At 43.3% G+C, this 26655-nt stretch overlaps 1 protein-coding gene across 1 annotated transcript in view; it reads right to left on the reverse strand.

The window, feature by feature from the left end:
- The window catches only part of plcl1 (phospholipase C like 1), a 141911-nt gene that overhangs the window by 39161 nt on the left and 76095 nt on the right, over positions 1-26655 (reverse strand). Inside the window, exons 2-7 of the mRNA XM_033617600.2 lie at positions 11558-11632; positions 9613-9900; positions 9219-9506; positions 6265-6656; positions 1259-2384; positions 434-610 (exon numbers count right to left, since the gene is read on the reverse strand). Coding sequence (XP_033473491.1) covers positions 434-610; positions 1259-2384; positions 6265-6656; positions 9219-9506; positions 9613-9900; positions 11558-11632 — 2346 coding nt within the window. The remainder of the gene's footprint in view (positions 1-433; positions 611-1258; positions 2385-6264; positions 6657-9218; positions 9507-9612; positions 9901-11557; positions 11633-26655) is intronic.

A 26655-nucleotide genomic window follows, 5' to 3' on the forward strand; every position in this document is an offset into this window, starting at 1 on the left:
AATTGCAGAGATTCATTCTTGCCAGCATAATAGGAAAACAGTGTTTGCACTTTAAGTTGATCCGGAGTGCTGTGTTTTCATATTTTCAGTTATGTAGTGAATAATGACATTCAGGGGAGCTGTGCGTTGTCGGCCTGCAGTCTCCTCCTGGGCCATGTTTGCTTCTTTTAAAGAGGATGAGAGGAATTAATGTGACTCACTCAAATCCACCTACCAATAATAAATTCCTCCTAATAACGATACATTAAAGCTGTGTTATGCCCTTCTCAGGATTGTACCGTGGGCTGCTGTAATACTTGAGGTCACCAAAACTGCAGAAATAAGTCAGATAAACTCACCTGCACTTGTACCTCAAGCCTGAGTGTTAGTTTCCTGATATCAGTAAAGTGCATTATTCATTGCAAAGTAAAAATAAAGAGTAAACAGCTCTTACCTGAAACTCAAAGGTCTCATCAAACAGCGGGTCGTCCTGGTTCTGAGCAGCAGTGCGTGTACGCTGTTCAGCACAGTCAGCTGGTACGCCGTGCAGCTCCAGGACCACATACGGGTCAATGACCTCACCCTTCGCCCCAGAGCCCTGAGGCTTGGGCAGGTTATGGGCGCTGATCACCTGCACAGTAAAACACAAAGCAGTGGATGGTAAATCACGTCAATTTTTTTTTTCAAAAACTTACCCGGTCAGGTAAGTGGGTCAAAAATCTACTTGCCCACAAACTGTTTTATTTATTGGCAGTTGACAAAAAACAATAAAGACTTAAGCTAATTGCCATCAATAAAACAATCCAGTTTTAAGCGCCTTCCTTCAAATTTGCCATAATTTTGCCCATATCCCAACGCTACCCAACTACACTCTTGTTTGCAGGATGACCGAAATGCTCTCTTGCACTTCAGCTCATAAACTCCGTCATTACGAAGGAGCAACCTCCAGGAAGTGCCAAAAACTGCAGTTCATCGGATGGCCACTTGAGGCTGTCTTGAGTCAATGCCCATAGACCTTCATGTTAAAATGTTCAACTTTACAGCAGAAATAAACATGTTTACAACATGTTTAAAGAATTAGGTCTCTATAGCTAAGTTTCCTGTTCAAGACAACTGCAGTAGTGTTTTCATTCAGCCAAAACATTTTTGCACTGGTCTGGGGGCTGAAAAAAGATTTCAAAGCAGGTACGTTATTAAAAAAAAAAGTTTGAAAATAACTGACCTAAATTAAGACTGAATGCTACAAAACACAACATGCATATCAATATAATATCTTCACCTTAATCCGCAGAGTTTGAGCCGGCACTCCTGGCACACAGCCCTGCGTGTGCGCACTGAAATACGACACCTCGTCCCTCATTACAGCTGGGCGCAGAACGTAACCACACCCTCCGTTCTGCGAGAAGCGACCTCTGTGGAGGTCCAGCATGGCGCCGGGAGTCTGCTGGTTCAAGGCCACGAGCTGGACACCTCCTTTCCAGTATCCCTGTGGGTTGGGGTTACTGGAGTCCAGACGCACTGAGCTGGGTCGCACCCTGGTCAGGGTGCGCTTGGTGAACATTACGAGGTCCTCTGGGCTCTCAGTGGTGAGCCGCCCGGCCTCTCCCTCACCCAGTGAGCACAGCGTCCAATAAGGCGGCTCAGGAGGGATTGGCGTGCTGGGAGAGGAGGGGCTGCTGGGTGGTGACTGCTGCTGAGCCTGTTTGTGACTGGATCTCTGCGCATAGAAGCTGCGGCTGCCCGTGCGAGCGATCGCCACCAGGTCTGACAGCTCTCTGTGGAGGCGTAGCTTCCTGGGTTGAGAGGGTGGAGGCACCACCAAGACCACACCCAGCTCCTCCTCACCAGGGATGGTCATTCGGCGTCCTGCCAGAGGCCCCCCTCCTCCTATCTCCTCATCCTCCTCAGATACCTCCCCCTCAGAGCCGTCCTGCTCTGCAGGGAGCTTCTTCCCCACTATCAGGATGCGTCCCTTCAGCTGCTCGGGGGAGGGTAAGGTTGTGGCTCGCCCCCCCAGGCTGACATGGAGCGCCTCTGGAGTGTAAAGACGGGCGCCAAACACTTTCTTTAGGTGCTGAGCCATGGTGCGCTGCTGGCCAGGAGAGCAACGCTGGCACAAGTACACCAAGAGAGGGTACTGAGAGGTCAGGAAGGCGTACTTATTGACCACCTCCAGAGCTGAGCGGATGGTGACAGGCGCATGGTGGTGGTGATGGTGGTGGTGGTGATGATGGTGGCGAGGGATCTCTGGCCCATAGTCGACCCCGAGGAGAGGCTCCCCCTCTGGGCCGTCAGTCACTCCCAGCTCCACGCAGCGACAGCCGGACTGCAGGGCCTTGATCAGCCCTCCCAGGTCTGCTCTGCCGTGGACCTGATCATCCAGCAGGTAGGAGCGGTACGAAGTGCTGAGGGACAAAATCAACAACACTCAGACAGTGATACAAAATAGTGTCCTGCTTCTAAAAGATGTTTTATAGTATCAATAACATTTAATGACAGCTGAAATTATCACCAGATTCCGATGTTATCAGCCCATTAAATGACAGTTATCTGTGATTTTTAGCCACAAAGGTATGGATTAGAAGGAGCCTGCCACATCTACAATAAGGTCTGAAGGCTGTTATTAGCCCATTAGGTGTCCATTTGCATGTCTAAAGCTGTGAAATGGTCACAGTTTGGTTAGGTTTCACTTGCACTTCGTCAAGTTTATGAAAAAATATCATGGATCGTCAGCTAAAACAACCATCTCTTGTTAAAATAAGTCACTGCTGATGTTTGCTTTCACAAAGGACAAGAACCCTGCTCTCCTGGCTGAAAATCCTGTTTGTTTCCACCATCCCTTCATCCTGACACAGACTTTCTCGCTATTTATACTACGTCACCTGACTTCCTCCGTCTCTTCTGTCATAATTACTACGGCCACGAGAAGTTGCCGCCTAACAGTTAACATAAACATCCATTTTATGGCCCGATAATGGCCTTCTGAACTAAATGCTGTGTTCACACCAACAGCAACAGCACAAAAGCGTGATCGGCTACATTGAGTTGCTATCGAAGTATTGCTCAGGTCAAGCAGTCTTTATTTTTTTTTGCTGGTCAGTGAGCTGTGCAAAGTACTTCAGGGGAACTTTTGGTCCCCAGATTTTGGTGCGGAGTGAGCGCTCTTGACTTTCACGCTGCTTTTTTTGATACAGGGAGCTACAGATGAGATACAGCGGCATCTTTCCACGGTAAGGCTCTGAGAGAACATTATCGTCTCTCTTCTGCTTGGAAGTGGTGATTTATCAGCTCACAGATACTTAATACGACACAGTCTCTGACTTTTGTTTGATATCTGGTATCGGCAAAAAATGTTACCGCACATTTCCAATCTGTCATAAGTGCCATTAGCTTGTTCACTATACTACATGAATGCTGATGTCACTCTAAATGTCCCACTGAGCTCCATTCAAACTTTAAACCTTCATATGGGAAAAAAAAAGAATTGTTAAATATTTGCATGAAACAGCCAAATCTGATTCGACTGACATAATACTGAGTTGGGTACAGCCCTACCACACAGCACCTCGATTAAACACCATCTAAAGTTTGTAACTGGTCAATAAATATCTCTGCTTTTGATCAATGTCTGAGCCCCATTTTAACATCACATTTTGTATCCCTGTGTGCTCCACAATACACAGAAAGTTGTCACAGTGTCAGCTAACTAAGCTAAACAACACAATACCATAACCTGAGACAAAAAACATGATTGACGTTTCAGCGCTTCTTCAACTTTGATTTGTGGCACATCTAAACCATCCACAGTGACAAGTGTCAGACATCAGTTCATAGCTTCATGTCTTCGGCTTCCACTTAAAATGACTGTAGCCTGTTGCTGTATAACTTGTCGTGTGAACACATCATAATAGCAGGTGTGGCAGACCCCTTCGAACCCATATCTATGATGCTTATAATCACTGATGACAGTCAAACCAGCTGACAATATCTCATGAGGTGTCATAGAGAATATGTTCTGGTTCACCAAATAAAAAGTCTAATGACAAAATTAAACATTTACATTTGCACATTTAAAGCCCAAATAGAAATTTCAACACTGTCCTCTGAATCTTATGTTGATTTAAACACATTGCCAGGCAGTGTCATGGTTTACAGTCTCAAAATAAATAAATAAAATGACCTGATATATAATGTGGTTCTGGCACAATATGTCGAATTTAATTTAATTTGCATATTTTTCTCAAATGTTTGTTTTGGTGGCATGCAGAGCACAGTGAGTAAGCACAACCATCTGGCAGACAAGGGGAGAGCCACTCTTATTGAAAAATAAACCGCTGAGTGAATTAATTCAGAGATACTCTGCTATGTGTAGAGATTTCTGAAGGCTCCGACATATTTCCTGCATTCAGCGGACAGCTGTGACGGATGCGCACAGGGTTCCATTCAAATGACAACTGAGGGTCTGTGTCCATCTGGTGTTTCATGCACATGCATTTCCTGATCTATAACCTGATCTGGTTGGTGGCAGTAATGCACCATAACTCTGTTTGCCAACCACAATAAAAGTCAAGAAGAAGAAGAAGCATACGCATAAAGAAAGAAAATGGCGACCTCGTGGCAGCAGGAAGATCTCTAGTGTTTCTTGCTTTTGGCTGAACAACAAGAAAAATGCACAAAGAGAAAACATGTGTGGCCACCTAATGAGAGGAGGTGGCTGTTTTTTCGCAGGGTGGCAAAAGCATGACCCGCCCTACTCTGACTGGCTACCCTGATATTGTTACCCTAACCAGTCTATATCTTACGCCCGAACTAGGGTGTCAGTGTTGGTTAATAATGCTTTTGATCGCCCAACATCCAGTGACCGGCGACTTACCAGTTCTTTTTTTAGGAAAAAATGTGAAATGACATGACATACAGGAGGTCTTTCCTTTTAGTCTGATGCTCCAGTGACTGAGGCTGCTGTCAGCCCTAGAGTGGTCTCCTTTGGTCTGAATCAGGGACTCATGTTGTTCCAAAGTTGTATAATTGCCTAGAGTTGGTTCGTGTTCTCACGGCAGCATTTACAAGAGGACCAGATCAAATGCCTTGTGTGAGAAAGCTGCTCTTGATTGGTCAGAATTTCCATGTGGGAAAAATCCAGGAAGTAAAGCAAACGTTGAAGAAGAGTACACTTGCAAGATAAATGTGACACTTTCTAATGTCACAATGGAGGGACAACTACGCAGGTTGATTTTAGCGCTGCTCATCGTGGACTATATTGCTGTCATTGTTCATTTTAGTCAAACCATACAGTTTGAAAACGAGGCGCGGCTCCAACTAGAAAACAATGTTTTGATGCATTGGATGTGCTGAATGTGCATATTAAGGCAGTACAGGAGGAGGTGCACATTAATAATCCTCCAGGACTGTAACATGCTCATGTTTAACCCAAACAATGTGTCATGTGACTGCAGTTGCTTCACATCCAGGTTGGAACACCTTCTCAACACAAACCAATTGCACCAGAGTTCCTTTGGAACCGGACTGAGACCACCTCTTCAAGAAGGTGCACATCTGAGTGTGATTGCTGTGTTCACACCTGCCCAAACGAACCGCACTGAGGGGGCAAACAAACTTGAGTTTGATGGAACCAAACCAAACAGGGCAGGTGTGAAAGCGCCCTCAGTGAGCTTTAGCACCTTATTACAAAGTGTTATATATTAAGAGGTGGTAAAATCTTAATGTTTTGTGTTGTAAACCTGAGGTCCTGTTTATACGACAACGATTTCAACTGAAAACGGTAAACTTTAGTTGCGTTTTGGCCGATCGTTTACTCGACAGCGGCATTTTGGGTGCCTGAAAACGCAACGTATTGAAAACGGGCTCCAGAGTGCAATTTATTTTGAAACAGCAGCGTCTCCCTTGTCATGTAAACTTGCAATATGTACTTCCTCTGAAAACGGAGACTTCTCGCACATGCGCATTACGATTCCAGTCACTAGGCATGTGCGAGAAAGTCGACCGTCACAACAGCAATTTGCCCCTGGGAAGGACATTTCATTTTCGTGAAATTACAACTCCTAGATCTGTCACTTGATGCCATTGGGTCCAAATAGGCTTTTTTTCCCATAAATTTATTTTGGGAAAGAGATGTCTGTAAATCAGTGGATGCTTTTTCTTTTGAGTGTCTGCGTAAAGACACGTTTCTGCATGAACATGCAGATGTGGAAAGTATGACTTGGCTTTTACAGCTAAAAACTGTCCTTATGTGCTCTGACCAGTCAACAGATTAAATATCACACACACCTGATGTAGTAGTGGGACAGAGGCATGTTCATGTCCTGACAAACTCCCAGGTGCTCTGGGTCGAGCAGCTGGCACTCTGGAGACTGCAGGTAGCGGGCAAATCCATCCATACCCAGCAGCCCCCTCTCCCTGCCCTGGGCGGACGGCTCGCAGCGCCTCAGCAGCTCCCAGCAGCCCTCGGTCGTCGCCAGAGACAAACCCTGCTCCGTCTCCAGGAAGAGGCGGAGGTCCTGAGGGTCGAGACACTCGCGGTCCTTTGACAGTTGCACCAATAAGAAGTAAACGTCAGGCCGGGTGCAGAGCTCACAGAAGGCCTCCTGGAACTCCTCACGAGTCACGTGGGAGGTCAGCTTCTCTTTGCTGCGCTGGATCTCCTTAAAACGCAGTCGTACCTGTGGAGAGAGAAGAGAGAGGCGACTCAGGGAGCGAGGGATGAAGTGAGTTATCAGGCAACATAAAGCCTCGTTCATTCACTGAAGCTTGATTAAACTTTAGTTATCTTGCTTCCATAAGGATATTAAATTTATTAATCATTTCTTCTCTGTCATCTCTCCATCTCTTCCTTTCATCAGCTTCCTCCTCTTCTCTCTATCGTTTCATCTCCCTCTCAGCTCAGCCCGTGCTCACAATAATCTTTCCCCTGTCTGATATCATCCCAGAAAAATGTGTCTGAGTTCTTGCAGGTAGTCGGCAGTCATGTCACCTGTCTGAGCCAATACAGACATCTATCCTCTCTTTATGTTTCCACGGTAACGCTGTCTCTCCTGCAGGAGGAGGAACATGAGAGAAGTAACCAACCTGAGGGTAGCTGCACTTCAGAGACCGACAAAAGCAGAAAAGTAGCAAATCTCTTGACTTAAGATTAAATGTTCTGCTGCTCCAAAGCACATGAACAAACTGCACACCACTCCTGCTGTGGCTGCAGCTGAGGGTCTGACACACAGTTGTGATTATAAACATGTTATAACAGCACATGAAGGTGTGTTTCTTTGTGTTCTACCAGAGCATGGTGAACATCTCAGCTTTGTTGATGCACGACAGCTGGGAATCACACTGTAATCGCTAATTTCAGATTGACGCAGTTGTCATTTTCATAGCTAGAGCTAGTAGCAAAAGTGCATGCACCCTGGTGTGTTGCCATGAGTGTGTAGGTCTTAAAATGAGGTGTGACCAGGTGCACTGTGGGCGTGTTCCTATTTTGAGGCGGCAGAAAGTGATTGCATCGTTGACAAACAGAAACCTGGTCTACAGTCAGAGTGGTGCAGTTTTTTCCTGCTATTTAAAGGGCGCATTACTGAGATAGAAAGATGCACCGACATAGGCAGGTTCACAACATGCATACACTCTGCTTGTTACACACACAGAGACGCATGAATGGGTTGCAGGAGTGTGACAGAAAACATCATCAGAGTTCCCACACATTTTCATGGACAAATCTTTTCTATGACTTTTCAAGGACCCTCAATAACAACTTTATATGGTTGGTTTTATTTGCTTGACTTTGCGTTTGTCAAATAAATCAGATTCAACTCCAGTAAAACATATTTTCAGATAGCTGGCAGACATGAGGAGAGACAGACGGAACGCAGCAGGAAAAATAGAGAAACACAATTTATGGCAAGTGAAACATCACAAATCAACACACACTAGAGTGATGTTACGTTGACAGTTTCCGAGAATAAATTTGATGTTATGGTAATCTTAAGTGGAAGGTCATCCGCAAAAGACTACTGTAACAATGTCATTACATACAAGAAAATATTAACTAACTTTTCCAGGTTTTCCATGACCGTAGGAACCCTGGTCAATAAGGTGAAAAATATTAAAAACATATTCTAGTATGTCAACATAGCAGAGATCAGAGCAGAGCTGCAGACAGAGTCCACATTAAGAGAGATAGCCTGTGCACATTTACATACGAGGAGCAGCGTAACTTCATTGATTGTTTCAAAAGCTGCAAGTTTACTTCTGTTTCCTCTGTCAAGTTCATAACTACAGTTTTTAGTTTTGCTGCTTTAATGTCTCACAATATTTCCTGCATTACTCTCAGTAGAAAACTGCTCCCTTTTCCTATTTTCCAAATTGTCATGTAAATAGCAATTTTAAAGGGAATGGGACATGACTTTCTGGTCAGTTTGAATTCATGTTACACACAAAACACATCTATGATTAATTACGGTACTAAATACAACCTGTTTGCCCCTTATGGCTTAATTTGTGCCCAGATTATGTGCTGTTTAACGAATAGAAGTGGAGTTGCACATGCCATAAAGGAAGCTATGTCAAAAAAAATCGTTTAAAACATCAAGAATCAGGGGCGTCAGTGGCTTAGAGGTAGAGCAGGTGCCCCATGTACAAGGCTGTTGCCGCAGCGGCCCGGGTTCGACTCCAGCCTGTGGCCCTTTGCTGCATGTCACTCCCTCTCTCTCCCCCCTTTCACACTTGTCTGTCCTGTCAAATAAAGGCTAAAAAATGCCCCCAAAAATATCTTAAAAAAAAAACAAAAAACATCAAGAATCTGAGTAAAAGAATATGATACCAAGTGCAACATGAACACTGGGATTATAGTGCATCAGCAGCAGCTCATTTGCATTTGTCCTGTTTACTTCCTCTATCCAGTTTGGTGATCACCTGTTGACTGTAGAGAAGTCTTTACAATTAATGAGTGTGTGTCTGAACATCAATTTGAAAATAAGTTCTAGTTCTTTGTGGACTGATCGCCAAGATTTTACGATTTCATGATTTAATGATTTCAAGATTACAGGATTACAAGTCACGGTTTTGCTAATATGGACCTATGATGCCTTCTGTGTAGTTATTCTTATCGTATCTATTGTTTTTAAACAGTTTTTATGTCCTTTTATAGTGAATTGCTTTGTCACTTTGCCCCAACGTGCATTGTTCAGGTTTATACGCAGCATATAGAGAAGACCCAGCTGTGCCCCCCTCCTCACCTTTGCTTCCTTGATACCTGGACACAGTTTACAGATGGTGGCAACGGCCACGTCCTCTGACACGATGCCGTAGCCGTCTTCATCCACCTGGGCGAACTCCGCCGCCAGCCACTCACTCCTCATCTTGCCCCCCAGGCTGCCGTCGACCGCCACACCCCCTCCTTCACTCAGACCTCCTCCTCCACCACCACCTCCACCCCCAATGACTGAGGGGTGGGCCAGCAGGTAGCGAAGGCCTGTCACCCAGATGTTGGCCACATCTGCCGACAATGCAACCAAGTCCAGAGACTGCAGGGAGGGACAGATAGTAAAGATTACTGGCTGGACGAGAACACAAACTGTAGGACTGTAAGAATCACTGTAGATCATTGAGGATGAAACATTAATACAGTACCTGGTAGTCGTCCCCATGAATGATGGAGAAGGCTGCTTCCTCAGCCAGGTGCTCAGAGAGAGGACCGTTATGGAGGAACGTCTCGGTGCTCTTCCCCGTGCGAACCTCTCGGATGCTGGAGACGTCCAGTCGAGCCCGGTCCCCGTCCTTCTTAGACGGCTCCCAGCGTAAGCAGCTGAGGTCGGTGTCCAGAGTGTAGAAACGACAGTAAACTCTGGAATTGGGCCGAATCTTCTTCAGTTCACACCCGCCCTGCATGAACGCCAAGCAGTCTGCAGCACTGCTCACCTGGGATGGAAAATCATCAAGCGCTTTATGACCTCCAGTCCCCCTCCAGACATGTATAAAAATATGTTTAGTGGTTTTCCCATATAATAGTTGAAAACCTCTGCAAAGAGGCTGAAGGCGGCACTTTCTCCCTCATTGAGAAATTCTGATTCTGACCTCCAGCCTGCACAACACCACTGCTGCTAGGAGGCTTTGCTTTCCGCTATCTCCAGCGCTGCTTGCACTAGGTTGACCGGTAAAAGAGCAGTGCGCATCAAGATGGCTGAACGTTAGCGTTAGAGAAAACACTGGGGAGGTTCAGTCATACATGTCTGAGCCTCAATCAGCCTCAGATTGGAGTCTGTTGTGCACCAAATGGGCGACTGGTACACAGATGAGAATGATAACTGTAGTTAGCATCTTTTATTTGTTTATGTTGTTTCTTAGCTTGTTGGTTTGTATGATAACTGGCAGTGGCTCACAGCGTTAACAATTGTGAAACACAATAATATCTGCTGCAAAGGGTTTTTGGTAAATAGTTAAAGAAAGCTCAAGGGTTTGGTTAAAATTCGAAAACTGCACACTCTACCTTGTTTGCCATCAAAACTTTCACAGTGCTAATGCTAACTCTGCTCTCTGCACGGAGGTTCCAGGTATCTTTTCCGGTGTTGTGTCCATATTAGACAGTGATTGTCTTTCATATTAGTGGTGTACCTCACCCATCTTACCCAGAATACATTTGAATCTCAGATTTAAGGAAGGGTCACAAACATTGCCTCCTCAGTAGAGCATAATTGCCAACCTTCACGTTGTTCCAGGGAGACTCCCGTTTTTGATCGCCCTCTCCCGATGTCACAATTCTCCCATTTTTCTCTGTATTTATTTCAAACTTTGACATCTTTTTTTCCTTTTGTTATCATAACCTGTTTCTGACATTTTACAGCGTGTATAAGCCAAGCACTGCAACTCTACAAGTTTCCTCCCTGTTGCTGTGAGACATGCATGAATTGGGTGCTGCTTTTGGTGGACACCTTATCTCTGTGCTGCCTGTTTTAGCCTGCATAAGTCCGATGTGATGCTCTAAATGGGTATGAGGAGTGCCTTGGGGGTTGGTGGGGACCTGGGTTGCCCTCCTTGGCCATGGCAGGACACCCAGATGTCTTCCAGAAGCTGTGAGCCTCCTGTAAGCCTCCTGTTCTGCCTCGCCTAGGCATCCAGGACCCAGGGGATGTGAGGGCCAGGGAGGACAGCCAGCTGTGGGTCTCTGGAGCGGGCCAAGTCTACAGCCTGGCCTCCCTCCATCCTCCTGGTGCTCCAGCAGAGCACCAGGAGGATGAACCAAGAACTAAACTAAATCAAATGTATTCAACATAAAAATGCTGACGACTTATTATTGTGTTTTTCATTCCTAAGAAGTCACCAGAAGTCAGAAAACAAAGTCTCTGACCCCCCGCTTTGGTATCTGAATCCTCCCTACTCTCAAGGTCTCGAGGTTGGTAAGTATGCAGCAGAGGAATGTGAAATTTCTCTAGTGACAAACTTTGCACAGATACAAGTCAGTACAGTCAAGGTCAGACATTTTAAGGGACATAAACAGAATAAAAACACATTTTTGAGTGGAGGAGGAATTTAAGTTTTAGATGTTTTACTTTCATGTAATTCTATGATTATAGTCTACCTTCTTCTCAGAGGGCATGCTGCTGAAGGACACAGTCTTCTTTCTGCCTCCGCCCACCTTCTGCACCGTGGGATCCTGGGAAAGACAAAGACAGATGGCCAAGAGGTCAAAAAGGTCGTGTAGTTAAAAGATAATATTCTCTAGTTCTGTGATCATAATTGTAGGGTAAATATCTTCATGTTTCTGCAGCAAAATACTGGTATATCTTGAACTGATTTGTAGTTTTGAGAATAAATATATTGTCAACACACAACATTTATTAAGGAAAAATCTAAAAAACATCAGCCTCCTGTAGAGTACAGTTAACAGATCAGCCAGCAGTGTGTTCACACAGAACTCATGTGGCGCTAAATGACTTTGGTCATGTTGTTTTTTTAGACTGATAAATGGATTGGACGTAGGCGGCACTAAATTAGGAGCCCATTCAACAGAGAGAGGGACTGGAGAGTCCACTGTGTGGTGGGAGGTTGTTTTTTCTGTGATGCCTGTAAAGTATGGAACAAAAAATAACCAAACAAAATAGCCCAAAAACAATCAACTCAGAACAAAAGAATTCATTAACTAGAATTACTGCCTCATAGTTGTATCCCTCCATGAGGTAGTCAAGTGGAAGTTTACATCCAGAGCAGATCGTCGAAATTAGCTGTTTGTTTCAATTCATCTCGTTTTGGTCTGAACTGGGCTTAAGATGTCGCGTTCGCGAGAATAAGACAAATGCAAGGTCCCAGTGACCTTTGACAACTAAAATCTAATCACTACATTCTTGAGTCCAAGTGGATGTTTGTGCCACATTCAAAGGAATTCTCTTCACAAGAATGGGACAGACAGACAACCTGAAAACATAATGCCTCAAGCCACGGCTGCTGCCGGCACAGAGAAATAAAGATGAATGTATTAGAAAAAAAAACTGTAAAACTCTGTAAAAACAAATCATTTAAGGCGTCCTTGACCACAGAGAATCTAAATAGAGTTTTGAGGCTAAAGAAATGAACATTTCCATCTTTTCTGCAGCGTTATCAATACATATACATAAGAGGTCCTTCGGTGTGTGATTCACCACTTCAAATTTCACCACAGAGACACTGTATCACACAAATATTATTTTTTTGTGTTCAATAGAAAAATGTGATGGAACACTTGACATTGTGGCAGTTTCTACAGTTTCACACTTGAATTTCTCACAGGGTCGTTCTCTTAATGTGCAACAGAAGGACTTCTCTGGAAGCTGTGTAAATGTTTGAAGGTCTTGGATTTGGATATTTTGGGGCTTGTACTGTAAGTGTGCTTCACAGCCTCTTCTTTCACTTTCTTGGCACAGAGGAGTCCGTCCACTCTCTAATCTCCCTCTCTAAATTTGGACAGAATACCTTTTATTTTCTCAAAGTCTTCCTGATCATCCCAGCCTTATTTAGCCTGGTGAGCTGGCTCGCAGGAAAGGTTTTCATAAGCAGGATGGACGCTCCATGCATGCAGAGGTGTGAGAGGAGATGGGGAACTTTTCCTGTATACTTTAAGAGGATCTATTTCCCCGAAAATGTATTATGTGAAACTACAAAACACTCAAATTCAGCATTGGAGAGTGTTTCAAATGTAAATCAGAGGAGGAAAATGGTTTCACACATTGAGAAAGAAACTGCTCTCAGTCTGCCTGGATGAAATACAAATGATTTTGGTTCCTCTGGTTCTAGATCCTTGAAAAAAGAAATCGTTGGAGCTTAAATTATTAGAAAATTGTGCTGCAACAATTTTGATAATCATTCAAGTAATTTTCTAGTCAAAAATTACAAAAAATATATCAGGTCCAGCTTCTAAGATATAAATATGTGTTGTTTTCTTGCTTGTCTTCAATATACTCAGGACTAGATTTACTAAGAAAATGGTGCTGCAGTTTTACAGCCACAATCTCTGGGATGAAGTCATTGTGGTAAATAAAGTTTCGGAGATTAAGTATGAAACAAATCAAAGCCACATTAAATACACACAAGACATACACAGGGACAGATGGAGCAGGTGGAGGTGGAGACACTGTTCCTATGGATGGTAATACTGAGGTGAACGCAAAGAAAGGAAAGTTTAGGTGAAGCCTGCAGTGATTTTAAAGTTCATTGATGGTCAAGTTTAAATTCAAGAAAACAAACATTTGTCCACTAACATTCAAGTTACAGTAATGAGATATTTTGTCCATTAACAACAGCCTTACTGCTTCATTTTCTGCTTCTAATATCAGGTTTTAAAAGACAACATTTAATGCATGTATCTTTTCCTTCTACAATCTTTCTTGTAGCTCCTGTAAATCCCAACTGTACTGTGTCTACATCTCCTTTTCAGAGGCAGAAAACTGTGGTGACCTCAGTTAATCCGGCACAATACATAATCTTCCTCTCTAACATGTCACCTTCTATTATTTATCACAATTCTCCCTTAAATACATATGCAGTCTTTGGGTTTGGACTTGACTGAATGTCAACTTTCAATGTTCTGACTTTTTATAGTCCGGTAGCAAAACAAAAATAATTGTTTGCAGCCGGTTTCGTCTTTTTCCATCCGTCCAATATCTGTGACTGCTTATCTTATTCATTGTATCCCAGCTGACAATGACAATAGGTGGACGGTGGGGTACAGCCTGGACAGGTCACCTGATTAGCACAGAGCTGATGGATAGAGACAGACAACCATTTACGCCTACAGGCAATTTAAAGTCACCACTTAACCTGCGTGTCTTTGGACTGTGGGAGGAAGCCAGAGAAACCCTGTGTCAGCTTCCTCCCATGCTGACATGATAATTAATATCTGGAGATATTTACAACATGTCTTTACTCTTAACTCGTCAAATACAGCAGCTCGGACAGTCGCTTCAAACTATGACACTCTAGGTATCCCTCTAATGTCAGTTTTGGACGCTCAGGGACGGCGTGCCACAACTGCTTGTTACATGCATTGTTTTTTTTTTAAATAAAGTTCTGTGCTCAAAGAAAACACAGGTTTCATCACCTCAACTTGTTTAGGCAACAAAAAAAGATCATGGTTTAGATTACGTACGTTACGGTTACGTAACTTAACTTAAGTGTTGTCATGTGACGTCAAGTGTGTAACATAGTTAAAAGAAACTCAATGTTTCACATGGGACATGAACAGCAGTCTCCCGGATGAAAGTCCTGTGTTTTCTTTCTGCCCTACTTGGAATTTCTAGCTCTTTCTTTAGTGTGCCTGCTGTGCAACACAAGGCAGATTATGTTTCTCTAGTGGGTCTGAACACACACTCACACACACCTGTTTTGTAACCCTGCTCAGACCTCACGCCTCTGACTGTCTGCAGCTCGTGACAGAATGATTGGCAGCTTCATCTCATCTTCATCTCAGCCTGGGATTTTTACTAATAGCTGTTCACTGATTAGTAATGAGCTGCGATGGTCTTGGCTGAAATGACAGCAGTAATTACATGTGGCATTGAGTGCAGAGAGTCAGCCACGTCTCCTGTGTGCAGTCCTTTCTCCTGTTACCTCTGTCAGCCGGCAGTGCTTGGTTAGTACAGATATACTGCGCTGATGAGGCTGCTTTCTTTCTATGTGAAATGGTTTCAGAGTTAAATGGCCTTGAACGTGGAAGAAAAAACACTGAAGATTAAGTGCAGGTGATAAAAACACCTACATACCTCAGCATTCCAACCGACCAGACAACCACAGGAATCCACTCACACCTCTTTATGTCTTTCATCGTCTGCTCATCCTCATTTGCAGATTAAGTCGCTGTGTCTCGTTGACTTTGGCTTCATTTAATTGTTCGGGGTCCTACAGATGTGCATTAAATTTGTATTTGTAGTACAGTATTTAAGTAAATGTACTTGCACACTTTGCATTCTGCTCCTAGCTCGCTCCTCCACCCTGCAGCAGTAACAGGTATGAGAACCATCCACAGCCTCTGAAGTACAAAGAGGATCTGCTCGTACTAAATCTCCACGGCTGATCACAGACAGACGGACAGATTGAGCTGATATGTGATGAAAATGTGTCCAGATTTTTGAACATCTGTGTTTTTTTTTTTTTTAGCTCTGCGTCCTAATACTGAGAACACTTCACTGTGCAGGATAGTAAAAACATGTCGCCATGAATGAATGAAGGAAAAACACTTTTCCTCCCATTACGCTGCCAGTTTTAATCTCATGTTGTACACATGTATGCAAACTGAACTGTCAGTCACAGTTAAGTGTATGCTTTGTGAAAACACAGTCTGTCGGTTACAACGTAGGTCAAAAAGCTCCAACCAGAAAACTAAAACTGCAGTTTTTCAATGTCTGAGCTGCCAGAGCGACAGGAATGACGCTCTGCCACTTTTTTCTCTATGTGAGAAAATAGAATATTCATATTTCGCTTAACTTGGTTGAAATTCATAAACTTTTTTAAGGGCTCAAAGATCCAATCATCACGTATGTCATGCAAGAGAGACAATAAAAACAAAGTTGTCATACGGGCACTTGAGGTGTGTTGAAAGATTTACAGCGTCAACTCGTGCACTGATTAACATACATGACAAGTTACTTAAAAGTTGCCGGTAGCCTTTGAGCAGCACATTGAATTCAACATTTTTCTCTCAGTCTATAGCTCCTAGCTGTATATAAAATATGTGCCTCTCTTCTGACGGCTTCTTTATTTGTGATGCATTTGCAAAGAAACATTAGGCTACAAAACCAGCCTTTAAAACTTGGCCAGCTTGCGTCCACAATGCCTGCGCTGGACTGCTGAAATGAAAGCTTGCTTGACTACATGTCAGGATGTCATGAGGCATCCCAGATGTGGCGCCAGTTGTCATTTACTATGACACACTACACAAGATAAAACCATAGATTATCGCATACGACACAATCACAATCCGAGCCAACACCGTGTGATACCGTGTCGGGCTTTAATCAGACTGATATTGTGTAGTGTGAACGTGGCATAAACCAGCAGAGGAGGTAGTAACAGCACTGAATCTATGAGGTAGCAGGATGGGACAAAATCTTGTGCATCCCACCACTGGGAGATTTAAAAAGCAGCAGTAGCAGTTAGCAGCTAACTCAAAGAAGAAGAACAGTGGCCGTGAATGTTTAAAAACTGGGAAAACAATGAGGTTCAGGAGCTCCTCACCCTACGAGCAGAGGAAGAGAAAAGCCACAGCGATGGTAAATGATTATTATTGCCATGTTATGTCATTGAAATCATTTAGAGAGCACTGCCCTACGCGTGTATGTCTCACAAGATGCATCATGCCCCTTTTTGCGTCAGGAACACAGGAATATTTTCTAAAATCCAACACTGGATTTTAGTGACAGTGTTTGGTTCTGTATAAAAAAGGCAACGACAGTGTAATGACGGGACTTTATATCGGCCCTATCGCGTGATCTCTGTGTAAAAGGAGCTATAGTCTAACCTACTGGATGAGTCTGACCTCTGCCTGCTCTGCAACTTTACCTCACAATGCATGATTCCAGTGCGTCCTTCCACAGCTTCGAAAGTACTTAAACAAATAGCACTTCGCCCCGGTGTTTGTGTGAAACCGAATATTGTGTGTCTGTGTTTGTGTGATTGGATCTGTTGAGTGTGTGAAGAGCTGTGTGACAGGCAGACATATAGCAGTAACCTGACATCATCAATAATGTACATGAAGGCATCGAGGGCAACCTGAGCTTGGGCTCAAAAACCAGGTTTACAGACTCCTCACTCGGCTTCACCACCAACAACCTGCGCTGCTATACCGCACACGTAATCAACTGTTGATATCATTTGTGTGTGATAAGCTAATGTACACAGTGATTCAGTTTAACAAGCTGCTCTGGCTCCATGGAGATCTATGTGAAAACCTCCTGTCGCTCACAGCTGATCTATTGTCCACAGAACATGAATAAACAAGGTCCACTCTGTGCTGCGCTTAAAGCTGACACACTGACAACACACACACACACACACACACTGCTCAGTGACTGACAGAAACTTAATTAAATCACAAAACAACATCCAAACTGTGACTTTATTACCAGACTATTAAAGCCCTCTTTCAAAGCTCCCCAGGAACCAAAGTGCACTTCAGTATTTCACACGCAGCAGTGGCATAAGGTCCAATGATTAACTGATCATGAGGGAACAAAATTTCAGGCTTTAAATGTTGTCACAAAGTCCTGTAAACATGCCGGGTGGGTTTGAGCCCTCGCAGGCCTCGGCTCTGCTTCCTGAGACTCTGACGGATCAGAGTGGTCTGGATGAAGGCGAGACTTTACGGAAAACCACTGAGACTCTGGTAGGTCTCAGGAGAGAATTTACTTGCCTTTGTGGGAAGTAAAGTTGGAAGGTTTGGGTTAAAAGACAAACAGTCTACATGCTGTACTGAATGTCATTGTTTTCCACATTCAAGACTTCTTTTGAGTTTGTTTTCGATTCAATGTGTTTGGTAATATTTTATGACGTCATCACCCTAAAAAAAGTCCTCAAACAATATCCTCAATTTGAAGAAAGAGATTCATCGAGGTAAATGAGTTAGTCTTTTTCATTTCATGCTACATCACGTGCTTAACGTTCTAAGACCAGCTGAGCTGCAGGTGACACCATCAGCCCCGTTGAGTCGAGTTCAGACCGGCCAGGTCACACTGCTGCTACTTTTCTCTGCAACGTTCTCAAACGGTTTTGTCTCGTCATAAATCTTTGGTCCTTAGGTAAAGGGGGGGCGGCGTTAGCGTTGGCCACTAGAGGTCAAACAATAGTTGATTTCTAAAGGCCCATATAATAACAAATCTTTCCTCGAGGCTGAAGAGACCACAGACAAGACCATGCTGACTGTCCACAGCCCCAGACTGGCAGCTGAGATCTGGTTGCTGCTGGGATGCTTTCCAGCATTTGATCCACCCTGGATGGGTCACCTGGGTGAGGGGGTCTGATGTTGAAAGACTCGAAACCCCCTATGACCCCAGAAACATCACTGATGATGTATCCCAGCAAATCCTAAAGACATATCTTAAAACCCATACCGCGAAGAGTTGTTCCCGTGCCAATAACAGTTTTGGAAATGCATCCAATAATGCCTAAAATGCTGGATCAGGTATTACTGACAAGTCCATGCTCAAAAACTTTGCAAAGCTGCAGGTAAGTTGGACCTTATGTTGATTATTTTACACAAACAGGTGAGTTCAAATCCAGATTTTCTGTTTTAAAATGCTCAGTGTATTTTTGGGGCCAAAAAAAGCCCAGTACACAACACAGAGTGATTACCTCAGAGAGAGGGACAGAGGGAGGGAGGCAGAGTCAAAGAAAGAGCTGGAAATCGTTGCCTCGTCCCGTTCACTACACAAACACATATTGATTTCAAATTCCAATATTCCCACAACTCCCAGCACACGGACAGACACAGAGAGGCAGCGAGGTCACAGTTTCCAATAAAGGCTGTTTGCTTATTTGTCTTTGTTCACATAACTGTCCCACAAAATGTCTTTTTTATTAAGTTGGTCAGTGAGGAGGCTGGACAGACGAGCTTAGAGAAAGCAGGTCAGCGGGTATTTAGGTGGACAGAGCCGGGCGGGGGCAGCCGCGTGTCTGTCTCTCTGGACATGTGAGTGATGCTTTGGGGCGGCGTGGACATTTGGGAACAGTGACGTTTGCCGTGGCTGTCGTAACTAATCCAGTGTGTGCATGCGTGCGTGTTGTGCATGTTTCCACTGTCACTTTGACATGTCGGTGCATGACACACGATGCCATCCAGGAAACTATGGTCACGTCCTCCTAAAGCCTTTAATGCAGCGCTCTGTTTGGCCTGAAAGGGCATCTATCAGTTATAATCCACAGCCTGCTTTAAGCTCCATCTCCCTCCTCTCTCCCTCTCTGGTTTTACTTCTATGCTCTCTTTAGCTCAGATGTGATCATTCTCTCCATCACTGAGCTGCTGCCAGGGAAAAATCTCAGCACAGATGGAGAGATGCTGAAGAGAAATGGGAGCAAAAGCTGGAGGGAAAAAGAGAGAAGATGCAAGAAAGGTCAGAGTGAAACAAACAAAAGGATGTTTTTAAGTAAAAAGCAGAACAAACAGTTTGAAAATTGGCACAGGGAAATATAAAAAGACACGAGACTCAAGACACGAGACACGAGAGATGAAAGGACGATGGAGATGCAACAAGTGGGGACACACAGAGAGCAACAGCAGAATAAACAGATACAGAACAATAGTCTTTGTATTAAACAGGCAGGAAAGCAGGTGAAGTGTTTACAGAAGCTCGCTCTTCACTCTGTACTCAGCACGACAGAATAAATTTGTCACGTGTATGAATAAAGAAGAGACTATTATATATATATATGTGGTTAGAGTCGACCCACATGAGCAACAAGGCATCGTGTCTTCTGCCAAGGAAACACAAAACAAAGAGCAGACCCTGTTTTAGGGCCAGACGTCGTTGGTTTTGGTCGTCATTACAGTCAAACGAGAGCCGCAACAGGGGCTCTGAGACTGCAAAAGAAGAGGTGGTGGTGGAGTGGAGTTGGCACAACACAACTCCAGACTCTGATCATCAGACTCAACAGACTGCAGCTGTTTGAAAAGGCAAAAGCAAAGACGTGGGAGGCTTTGAAGACTATAGAGGTCTACTTTAAGAGAAAACAAATCAGCAGCTGAGGAGAGGCGGCTCTGTATGACGCTTATCAGTTCAATTTTCCATTGAATACAAAATTGGAAAGTTTTTTGTGTTCATCAGATCAATACATAATAAAGATTTTGGAGTCGTTTTTCTATTTTTCATTTGTGGAATGTTGGATAGAAAAATGAAGAATTGAAATTAGATAAGCCGAGAGGTTTTATTTCCATTTGTGTCGTGCAAGTGCATGACTCAGCTTATGTCTGACTGGCTGGCTGGGGCCACTCGTCTCGCCTATAGGGCCGGGTATATAGGTACTCAGTACCTTAAAGGTATCAATCAAAAAGTACTATGGAAATGTCTCCAGTCAAATAATACCTGCATTCAATCCTTTTTACGCCAGGTGTCTGATCCTGGAACACATCAACTCCCAACCAGATCATCAAACTTTCTGTTGCTTCCAGCGGAAAATTACAGAGCTATCAGGATATATCAAAGACATCTGGACTAGAAAAGCAGGATTTCTATAGATATCTGCAACTTAGGGACAAATGAACACAACCTTATTACTATGTTTTCAAATGCATGTATAACAGGAGAAAATAAAAAGTGGCTTCCTGAGACTGTGAGGATTTGGAAATATTCAGATCTTAAAGAATCATTTTACAAATTATATCAAAAATCGGAGAAAGAATCGGACATGCAAATAACAGAGGACAACTGGACAGAGATGTGAGACACTGGCAACTACTGCCAACTCCACATCCCTGAGGGACACCTATAACAACAATGTGAGCCTGTCAGTGGCAAAAACAAACACTTTTCGTGGACGTAAGTTGACAGTGCACAAGTACCCCGAGTGGTTACACTGCAGTCTGTTTCTCCACTGTCTCTCTCAATACTGGATTAATTCTAAAACTTGTTTTCTCCATTCATAACCTAAACACAATAATGTGGGGAAATGAGGTCCAGAGTGTCCAGAGGAGCTCTGGAACTTCTCCCCTCCTGTTGAAGCTCTGTCAGCACATTATATTGTCATCAGAGAACACGTGACCCACCCCACAGACATTATGACCCTGTAGATGGGCATGCTGACGTACTGCAGCTGCATGATTTCCAACTGATGTGTGTCGACAACTGAATAAAGACCACAGCACATGCTGATGTCACAGACTGCCTGTATGCTGGACGAATAAGAATAAGATGGAGCGCCTTGTTTTTTTCCCATGGTTGTCTGCAGCGAGACTTCCTGGATCCTGCTTTTTTCTATTCTTCATACTTTTATATGGAAAACTGAACTGATAAGTGTTACACAGACTACGAAGAACAAAATTGTCCAGACTGTTTTTTGGTAACCGGCAAAATCTAAACGCTGATGAATGGCGACGTTATCGTACAAGACATTTCTTGGTGGCCGTGCGCTCAAGGATGAACTGAAGAGCGTTGATTAAAGCTTGATTGAGCATTTCAGGCTTGATAAGAAAGTGGCTCAAAAATTTGCATTCATGCATTATTCATTTACATCATCATCTGTCAAATTATAGTCTGGCGACAATGTTTTACTGCCACGCCCGCCTTAAAGATGTCTGCAGCAAGTGGGCATCCACATGCGATTGTTAAACATCTTATTCCAACACCATGAGCAGCAACCTGCGACTGTCAGTGTCCATTTCTCTGGGAAGGTTTTCCACAAGATTTGGGACGATGACTGCAGGAGTTTGATCCCATTCAGACACATTAGTTGTAGGGTGATAAGATCTGGCTCACAGTCAAATGTCAGATGTGTTGGATGGGGTTAAAGTCCGGGCTCTGTGCAGACCAGATCAACTACAAAAAACTCTGGGAACTATTGCTTTATGGAACAGGATTTGTGTGCAGTGGAGTTGTCATAGAAATAATATATAATAAACATGTTATAACCCACAAACTTTTTTTGGAGTTTGTGGACATTTACACTAACACCAAGTTCAGACTCCACAACATTTTTGTCCGTTCTGACAGTCACTATGTCAGATCAGGTGTTTGTGGGGCATAAAATCATGCCGTGACTTTGCCGACAGACATGAAAGACCACACTTTGGTCCACGACCAATCATCCCCGGTTATCTTACATGACATGCGTGATGTCATCAGATTATTCTTGTCCATTTTAATTATATTAGTATTGTTTCAGTCACTGTGTCTGTTCATGTCCGAGCTGAAATGTTACTGTGGTAACGTAAAAAATGTCACCAGATGGGCGGAGCTTCATTTGAAGCACTGCACGCAAACTATACAAGTCACTGAATCCTCCACAACAAGTTCCTGCAAATGTTTCACAATAAAAGCCTTTTTTTTTTTTTTTAGATAATGAAGGGATTCTCTCAAGTGAAAATATTAGCGGCTTTTAATTTATTTGTTTGTTATAGAATTTTTAGATACATAAATACAAACAGTCTCAAAGACAATCATTTATAACTAGGACCAGACATTACTCCTGCAGGGTTGTGTAATAAAGACGGGGGAAAATCCTTACATGCATTCATGCAGATCAACAGACATGCAGACAGGAGCCTTTACTCTGCTCCCAGTCCTGCACACTGACCTTCAACAGCTGGAACACACACACTGAATAAGCTTCAATGAAGTGGCAGAGCTGATGGAACATACATGTACAAATCAATGTGCAACAGTGACAATACTCACACTCCTGTACACACCCGATCATTCATCAACCCTGCACCAGCCTCCGTGTTTCCATCCATTGACAAACTTGTTTATACAACTTGTTAACCTTGTGCATAACACTCACACACACACTCCCACACACACACGCTCACACACCAGACCAACACCTGGCAGTTGCATAAATCCAGTCCCAATCTGATCCCATGATCTGGCTAATAATCTCTCAGCACATTGGCAGAAGATTACCACAATAGATTACTGCGCTGCCGCCTGCATCCACAGTCTTACAGCCACTAATCCACAGCAAAGGACGGGCCGCTGTGTATCGCCGTGAGCACAACAGCCCAGAACTGTGCACAACACACACACACACACACACACACACACACACAGGCATTCAGAGCTCGGCACGTAACCCATTTACACTTCATGTTAATATCAACTAATTCATTTTAGCTACGTATTTTCATTATTACTGTATGAAGTTACATCCACACCTGTCTGATAACCACTCCCTACTTTTTTGGGGGCTCGGGGCTGAAGTAGAAGACCTGTTTCACATGAGACATTTTGACTTTTGTCACAGCTCAGGTGGAACTAACATCATTAACAATGGCTCTGTTCCATTTAAGTGTTCCAGGAAGTCATGACACTGAGCCAACAGGCACAACACCAGTTTAATGTCTTTAGTTATGAGTCAAAATGCCGACTGTGAGAATGATCACACATACAGACAGTTTGGGATTTAAGTCTGGAGACACTACAGAGCAACAGGTAGTAAATGGTAATATTATTTGTATTATTTTAATTGCCAGTTTCACTTTTAATCAGCACAAGTAAGTTTATTTGAAGACAGGTGTCGTCACTTTCGCGTCTTTTCAGACCACCAATCATAGAATAGATGGGGCGGGACTCGTCACCGTTGCAACCAAGAAAATGGAGGTGAAGCTCATTCTGGCTGTGTCTGCCTGTCTGTCCCAAGCTGTACGACATCTGCCAGTTGTTATGGCACTGGAAAGTGATGGTGCAAATTTAAATGTCAAAGTTCACCGACACTGAACTCAATAAAAGATCTGTGCAGATTTTCTGGGTGACTGGACCTTATAGTGGTGAATCACTGCGGAGGAGGAGTGAGGGTAAAGGCTCGAGTATATCAAGCCACCTCAAGCATCAGTTGCTGCTTAAACATCAGTTACTGTATGAGCTGTTGAGTCATCAAACTGGAGAAAAGACTCTTAAAAAACACATTTATTTTCTTTTGATTTTGGCCTTTTATTCACACTGAACCATTTCTCTCCCTCAGCGCTTCAAAAACAGTGTTTTCAAAGAGACTCTCCAGAATGCATGAATCTAAAAACTCAGTGGTTTTTGTATAATTTCAAATCATGACATGACCAAAATTTTGCTTCCAGCCCTCTGTGTTAATGACATTAATAAATCACGTGTGGTCATGGGTCTGAATTAACTGTGTGTTCACGCCTTGAGAGAAATCACGACACCCAACAAAAGCGACCCCAGCGTCACAGAGGAGCCGCAAAACCCCCAAAAGATGAAAGCAGCTCGTCACAGTAGTGTGAAGATGCTGCTGCCCTTTTGCCCTGAGTCCTTGTGTGTGTGTGTGATTGTGTGTGCTTCAGCCTTATTTACCTTCCCTTGTGCTAAACTGCACACACACACTGAGCGCTGATGAAGCCCATTGAGAGATGAGACGGACAGAGTGTGCTGAGAGTCAGTGTGAAGGAGAGCAAGGTGTCAGAGGATAAAAAAATCTGACAAACACTTTGAGGGAGTCGTGAGAAACCAGAATGATTAATTGATATCCGTGACTGGAAGTGTCATGTGCATACGAGTCAGTGTGGGTGGAAGTGTGTGTGTGTGTGTGTGTGTGTGTGCGTGCAGTGTATGCCCACTGATTGTATTTGATTGAGTCATCCAATAAAAGGTGTTATAACTCCGATTCCTGCAGTACCTCTGGGTGGTGTTTCTTTGTCACTTCCTGCACAGTATGGATTCTGCACCGACACAGTCATCTCTATTTAAATCAATACAAACGCACTTTAATGATCTCAGACAAGTTATAATCACAAGTCCAATAAACCCAAACATTTAACCTTTCTGTTTTTTGTTTGCAAACTGCATTCTCGGATCAGTTTCATGGAGATCTGTGTTCACAGTCAAACACCTGAGCAGCATGAAAATGACATGCAACATTTCCTCTTCACCCTCTTTTCAGCTCGCAACAACAAACTGCATAACATCTGGTAAGAAGTGACACAGCATCATTGTTTTATGGCCGTAACGTTGAGCTGTATGATCAATGTTTAAAATGACACTGTTACTCTGCAGAGCGACAGCCTGCTCTCCTCCTGCTCCCTGCAGTCACCCATGCTTATTTTTTAATGCAGCTAAATTCATAATATAGTCGTTCTCAATTACATATTTTTAGGTTTCTGTTTCAGACAACTGAACGGGTTTGAAATACTGATTTAATGGAGCACCTTGGTAGCCGAGTGATTCCAGTGCACGCCACATAATCGCAACGTCGCCAATTTGATTCTAGTCACGGACCTTTGTTGCACACAAAATCTCCCTCTCTTCCTCCTGTTTCCTGTCTACATCTTTACTGTCTATTAAAAGGCACAGATGCCAAAAAAAAGGGGGATTTAATCGTGGTCCATAATGACTTCATGATAACAGTGAACATTCCCATTTTGTCTGCCCAAGTCAACATGGTTGAAGCAATGTAACAGCTTCAAGGTGAACTGTGTTATCAAAGTTGAGTGTTATCACACCTAAGATATTGAATAAAAATACAGCTGGACGTCAAATGTCCCATTTATTTTTGTTATTTTCTAAGAGGAGACTTTTTACACAAACTTCCATTAACAAAATTGTTTCAAGTTCAAATTATAGATATAACACTTTTGCTCAAACAAAAATAACCCTTCTGTTTTATTCCTTTGAAGCTCATTCAATTCTGTGATACCATAAAACCGTGATTATTCGAAAACACTTACTGTACTGTGAAAATCTCTTACCGTTGATAGGAGAAACTTTGACCCATGCTTATGAACATTTTGGAGATGGGAAATTAGCGATACAGATGGTGAGGTGGAAGCCTGATTGTAAAAATTGTTGAATATTTTATAGTGCACGCCATTTTTGGCTTTTGTCTGTACGTACGTTTTTAGTATGGATCCTACGCACTGTTTAATAAATGAGACTCCAGGTCTGATTTTCAGCTATATTGGCATTTAAAAGAAACAACCTTACAAACCGTGAGAGACAGTTAACACCTGCTGACATCTGGCTTTTGTATTTAATGTGAAAGGTTAAAACCAGAATTCTGCAGTAGTCACAAAAACAACACAATGACAGGATGTAACAAAACTCGTCCATCCCAGCCCAAGCAGTGCTCGTTTATCGGCCCAAGTTAAGCTGACAAGGAATTTGAGAGAGAGACTAAAAAAGTGATATTAAAAAGAAGTAACCACGGTAACATCTTCACTGGCCTCCATGACATCAGCATGACACTACATTGAAAAGAAAAATAGAAAGACATCTTAGTCTGCTGCAGAGCTGAGTACGAAGCTGCAGTCTTCTTGCCTGCTGCCTATTTCAAACATGTGCTTATTTGTGTAGAAGAAGAGTAGAACTGTATTCTTGACTTTACTCACATACAACCCCTGACCCTCATTAAACTGCTCACGTCATCATTTTTTAAAAGCTCCGCTTACCCCACACACACACTGAAACAACAAGCCAGCCTTTTAAAGTTCATCCACTCTCAAGGCTGTTTTGGGAAAGTGCCATTTTAGGGAGAGAAAAATGCAGTTTAAGTCTGAAC

The sequence above is a fragment of the Epinephelus lanceolatus genome, chromosome 14, assembly GCF_041903045.1.
Source record: "Epinephelus lanceolatus isolate andai-2023 chromosome 14, ASM4190304v1, whole genome shotgun sequence".
Taxonomy (NCBI): domain Eukaryota; kingdom Metazoa; phylum Chordata; class Actinopteri; order Perciformes; family Serranidae; genus Epinephelus; species Epinephelus lanceolatus.